This window comes from Plutella xylostella, chromosome 18 (assembly GCF_932276165.1).
Source record: "Plutella xylostella chromosome 18, ilPluXylo3.1, whole genome shotgun sequence".
Taxonomy (NCBI): Eukaryota; Metazoa; Arthropoda; class Insecta; order Lepidoptera; family Plutellidae; genus Plutella; species Plutella xylostella.
The window spans coordinates 7,766,988-7,772,987 of NC_063998.1; the positions used below are offsets into that span (position 1 = coordinate 7,766,988).

Here is a 6,000-nt window from a genome sequence, read left to right on the forward strand (position 1 = left end):
GGAGAAATCGGGATGCTTTGATTGAAAAACTGTCTATAACTACCCTGTTGCATACAGTTATAAGCGTAAAATGATCTACTAGTGAAGAATGAATAGACACCGTTTTAATAAGTCTTACTTGAGAACTCCATTTTGACCACATTAAAATCAAAGTCAATCTAGACCACCCGCCGTCGATTCGATCAAAATTAAATGTTTTGTGTGATCTCTTTCAACAATAAGAATTATCTGAGTTATCAAACTTAAGCCGGTTTTCGTTGTGACTTATTGGTTACCGCTACTTGTGTTGGTCACCCTACTTATGGACATGTTCTGATGGCTATGGGAGTATGGTTGGCAAAAAAAATATGTTTTTTCCGTTGAAGTCTTCAGTGCAAATACTTACGAGTGCGTATTCTAATATCCCGAAATGATTCTCCATCGTTCAAATATGAAATGACAAATTCCATAGTTTTTTTAATCACCAATTTCGTTTTTAAAATAATTTTATAGGTTCAGTTGTCATTTTTGCTATCAGTACACAACGATGACCAAGGAGTAACACAATGAACAATGTAACAAAAAGGTCACAACATTGATATCGCGATGTATCGGTATCGTTTATACAGCATGTTCCGATAAAAAACCAGTTAATTTTTTCGACTAAATACCATTAATCTTGTCACCTATATGTAGCGAGACGGATTGCCGTGACGTATGAATGTGTTTAATAGATGCCTATCGAATGATTAGAGAAAGTATATTTGTGAATTGATTCATTTAATCTGATACGCGAGTAAGAAAAACGTTAATAGTTGTGTAAGTGGGAGGAACGGTAGCATATAGGCCTACATATTATGCACTTCATTAACAGATTCCACTACATCAAAACAGCAATAGACACGAAAAAACGATGTATTTTAACTTGGACTTTACAATTTAAAATGTGTCATTGCTAGTCATTATTGTGTAAAGGTAGAATGAAGAACATTTTACTGAAATTCCGGAATTTCATTTAATGGAAAAACTAGAACACCCTGTTGAAATCTTCTTTCCGGTCGGTCACAATCTGACCGTTACATTTCAATAATCGTCTTAACAGTCGAGATTGCTTATCGAGCCTCGCCCACTGCAGTAGTGACGGGGTATTCAATTATCGACATTTCCTCCTCTATCATTTTTATAGCGACTACAGGTATAAATATTATTAGTCATATTATTATATATTTTTTTTAATTTAAATTAAAGGAGTTTAGGTGTTATTTAGGCTAGAAAATATATTATGTGAAACAAGACTCAGTATAAACACTCGCATCTTACCTAGTTATCCATAATCAATTAAAAATTTCTTTATAAGAAGTGATATTTTTGTGTAGTAACAAGGATTCCTAGTATCGGCATTGAATATTTACGAACGGACAAGATATTGCAACGGAATCAACACACACAGCACATCACTAGCAGTTCGTTCAGGCGTGATTGTCTCCATGATAAAATGTCTCGGGTTCACAATGAGCAATCAAATTATTGTACAAGACACGGGACGGGAGGGCCTCGCCTTCACTTGACCACGTCAGCTCGCTATGACTATAAAATAAAATGTTCTATTCAAATCTATAATTCAGGCTTATACCGCAGTTGAATTAGAAACAACTGAAACATCTTAAACAGAAATCTTAATTGATACAAGCACACAGTACAATGCTGAAAGTTCCGATTCCGACTTCAGTGTAAACTCCTCAGATACATACGTACATAGCGAGCAGATAGTTCATTTCCGGGCGCCGTATTCCTCATTAAGGTCGACAGTAAAACACCCCGGATTTCATACCGTGGAGACATGACGGAGATTTTCAATATCAACAGTGTTAAACCGCGCGTGCGGACGTGATTCCGACCCGAAATATATTTCATAAGATTTTAGTGCAGCATGAATCAGGCGAGACACGGAGCGGCGATCAGTCAGCGCGGACGGAACCCTTGGACCTTCGCCTCATTAGCATGCGCGCCGCGCCGGCACCCTAGGCCCACACTGCGATATGTGAGAGCTATTACTAGACACTTTCCCCCTGTTAATATTGCTGTAAATCTTCTTCGGATATCTCCAAATCATTCAACGTCTGCTCTCCTGAAAGCTGCCATTATTTTGGTTATAAATACTTATGTTTGGTTTCTTTGTCCGCAGAGCCGAGTAACTACGTGTGCTCGACGTGCAAGGCGCGCGTGCACTCGGCGTGGCGGCTGCTGCAGCACGTGCAGCACGTGCACGGCGTCAAGATCTACCAGGAGGGCGCGGCGCCGGCCAGCAAGCAGAACCACTCCTCGTCCAGCACCTCCTCCAGCAGCTCGGGCTGCTCGTCCGCCGGCGCGCCGCTGCCGCCCTCGCTGCGCCACCACCCGCTGCTGCCGCCCCCGGACATGCATTCCCCCTTCGGAGTCGGCGGTCTGCTAAGAATGCCGCTCCCCGGCAGTCTTCCCCCACTCGCTCACCCAACTGTTCCATCTGCGCCGTTGTTTGCGCGTCCCAACCACCACGACCATCGCTTTCGGATGGAGCAACTGGTTTCAGAGCAATTTCGACACCATGGGCTAAACCTGGCGGCCGCTGCGGCGGCGGTGGCGGCGAACTCGCTGCCGCAACACCAGCCGTTCCCATCTCCGGCAGACAGAGCTCCGACAATCCCGACGTCAGTCTCGGGTCGAGACAGGGCACCGCCGGTGTCACAACCCCTCTCTCTAGAACCCCAGCTGGATTTTTACTCGCAGCGCTTGCGGCAACTGGCAGGTACAACCAGTCCAGGGGCGGCCACAGGCAATTCCAGCTCTCCTAGCCCCAGGAAGCATTCCCCGCCGTTCGCTTCCCCGTCGCCCTCCCGAGTCGGCCAGACTCCGCCGGGCGCCGGCCCCGGGACGGCGGACCCGGGCCGCGAGCCCGCGCGCCCGCCCAGCGCCTCGCCGCCCGCGCGCCGCGCTGAGCCCGCACCCGACGCGCCGCGCCCCGACCGACCCACTTCCACTCCGCCGAGTAAACGCAATGATGAGGCTGTACATTCCTGTGAATTTTGCGGAAAGAAATTCCGCTTTGAAAACAACTTGATTGTTCACCGTCGCTCCCACACCGGCGAGAAGCCTTTCAAATGCTCCGAATGCAACGAGGCATTTGAAAGGGCATCCAAATTAAAAAGACACATGAAAGTACATCGGCCGGCTGAAGCTAATGGTGATGATGGTGAATCAGCCGGAGATAGTCCGGACGATGAATCTGAGGATGATATGGAGGATGAGGAGTTGGACGGTGAAGAGGAAGATGAAAATGATGAGGGGGATGATGTTGAAGAGGCCGAGGATCTCACGGTCTCCAACAGCAGCGCACCCTCAGCACCTCCGCGCAAGCAAGCGCCCACCATACCAGCTCACCCTCCGACCGCCTCACTAGTTGGAGAGCTAATGGATAAATTTGGTCTCTCTAACATTGCACAATACAGTGAAGCCTACAAACAAGCCCTGCAAGAGTCTGGAAACTCATTGAAGTGGCAGCTGGCCAAGGACCGAGACAACAACAATGCCCCTCTCAATGAGAAGCCGAATGGTCTTCCTCCCACCGCTGCTTTACGATTAAAAGAGGAGTTTGCCAAACTGCCCCCACAGCCGCATCCGCTGTTCAACCCTTTCGAAAACCCTTTTGAGGCGTCTAAGCGCATGAAGCTGGACATGGAGCGCGGGGAGGGGTGGTGGCTGCCGACGCTGCACGCGCAGAGGCCACCAGAGAACATCTTCGATGGCCTCAAGAACAGCGCAAACGGGCTGCTCCAGAACCCGATGCTAAAGACAAAAGAGAGTCGCAGAAACGACACGTGCGAATACTGCGGGAAAGTGTTCAAGAATTGCTCAAACCTGACGGTCCACCGGCGGTCGCACACGGGCGAGAAGCCATACAAGTGCGAGTTGTGTTCCTACGCGTGCGCGCAGAGCTCCAAGCTGACGCGGCACATGAAGACGCACGGCCGGCTCGGCAAGGACGTGTACCGGTGTCGCTTCTGCGAGATGCCCTTCTCCGTGCCCTCGACCCTGGAGAAGCACATGCGCAAGTGCGTGGTGAACCAGGGCAACGGGCAGCTGGCGCTGTCCGACGACTCCAACGCGTGTCGCGACGAGGCCTCGTGACTCTACCCGTGGGGCGGCCTCCGCCTGCCGCCGCCCGCGCCCCCCAGCCAGATCTTCTAAGCGGCAGGCAGTTGCCCCGCGACCGAAGCTCAGACAGAGCTCAACAGAATCCAATTTCTAGTCGTAAGAACTGACGTCGGCGAAATTGTACCAATTGCAATACTAGCCCAAATGTGTGCATCGAAGGGCATTAGTTTTATTGATATCTACGTAAGCGACATATCTAAAGTGTGTCAAGACCCAGTTGAAAGTTTCCGTTGAGTTGTTAATGTTTCGAATTGAGTAATACTTTTGTTAATACGTCTTTTTTATTAGTTTCGGTTGTGTATGGTTATCTTGAATAGTGAAATTTTTCGATCCTTGTTTTGACATGTTTTATTTATAGAGAAATTGTGGAAACCAATGCCAAAGTTAGCTATGTTGAATAAGTGTATGATTTAGTTTTAAGTCTGTATAGTGTCAATTAAAATAGTAATTCCCAGTATTTTCATAGGATCTTCAATATAGTTCGGTGTAATATGTGTTTGGCTCATGCGGCTTATTTAAGGGTAAATGTACAATATTAAGAGATGTTTCCTATCTTAGATAAAACTTGTGTAAATAGTGAATGTAAGTGTATTGTGTAAATTGAGTACCTATTGATGTTCATATTTATAAACCACGTAAAATTTTGCAAATAAAAAATGCGAGTTCGGAAAATCGGTGAGTTTCCTGTAATCGGTAAATTTAGGTATCTTAGAGAACAAAATTGAGATCGATTTAAGGGTAGTTGTTATACGTATCGATTTAATTAGTATTTAAATTAAATTAAATATTTTTGTCGGACTTCATGTCTTGAACTGCTTTTTGTTTTTACGTAAACATGAGCTGGTTATTTTATTAAGACTGAAAATATTCGAGTTTTGTTTTTCTGATGTCTTCGTGAATTTTGATCGCACCTACCTACTATTTATTTATGTACTACTAAATTTAGTCCAAATGTGAAATCATTCAGTATACGTACTTAATGTAAATTTGAATAGAATTTATAAATTTTAATTGTAAGTAAATTATAATAGAAACATTTTGTCTCCCTATCGATCTCCTAGATATAACTTATTTTCGGAAACCGTTATATATAGGTCTCTTCACATGGTGTATTTGATGCTTTCCTTTTGATAAATAGGAGATACCTGCAATATGCCATGTGGACAAGACCTAGATATCGTTTATTTTCTATCTCCTGGATGTACCGCAAAAGTTAATATTTTTCGTGTCGCATCATTATGGATCGATAATATCTACTTCTTGCAGGTTGTGTGGTTTGACGCGACTCACTGTTATGTTAAATCCATGTGACTTATTTTTAATTAGTAGGTTACTCCAATAAACTTAGGTAAAAACTAGCAATCCATTAAGTTTAATCTGGCCAGTAATGTCAAATCAAATTGTTAGTGAATATTATACCGTAAAATAAAAGACGATGTAAGGAGACAAAATAGCCTACAAAAAAGTAAGACAAATTTTATTGTGTAACGTGAAAGAAGAACTGTTTTTATTATTTTCATTTTTATTATTTTTATTTCAATAAATATCCACGATTTGTTAATCAGACCTGTTGTTTCTTTTTATCCTTAAAACGCAATGTGGTATACGAAACTTGGTGGCGAATGGGGTATTTACATTAAAGGTAAGAAAAGATTGGGCAGCAAAAGAAAACGCTATAGTTATTGATAAATATAGAGAAAGGTGCTGGTTTGTCAACAGCTAGCTATAAGTGGTAAGTACTAAAATAGGCAGTAGTAAATGCTGAAACATATTTAATATTAGTAATTTAGGATACCTCTGGTAATTCTTAGTTATGGGACTGTTTATTGG

The 6,000-nt window shown here is 43.9% G+C and overlaps 1 protein-coding gene across 1 annotated transcript in view; it reads left to right on the top strand.

The window, feature by feature from the left end:
- The window catches only part of LOC105390905 (B-cell lymphoma/leukemia 11B), a 32,737-nt gene extending 27,001 nt beyond the window's left edge, over positions 1–5,736 (top strand). The window contains exon 5 of the mRNA XM_038114008.2: positions 2,165–5,736. Within this exon, the coding sequence (XP_037969936.2) occupies positions 2,165–4,143 (1,979 nt within the window). The 3' untranslated portion in view covers positions 4,144–5,736. The remainder of the gene's footprint in view (positions 1–2,164) is intronic.
- Positions 5,737–6,000: the final 264 nt, after the last annotated feature.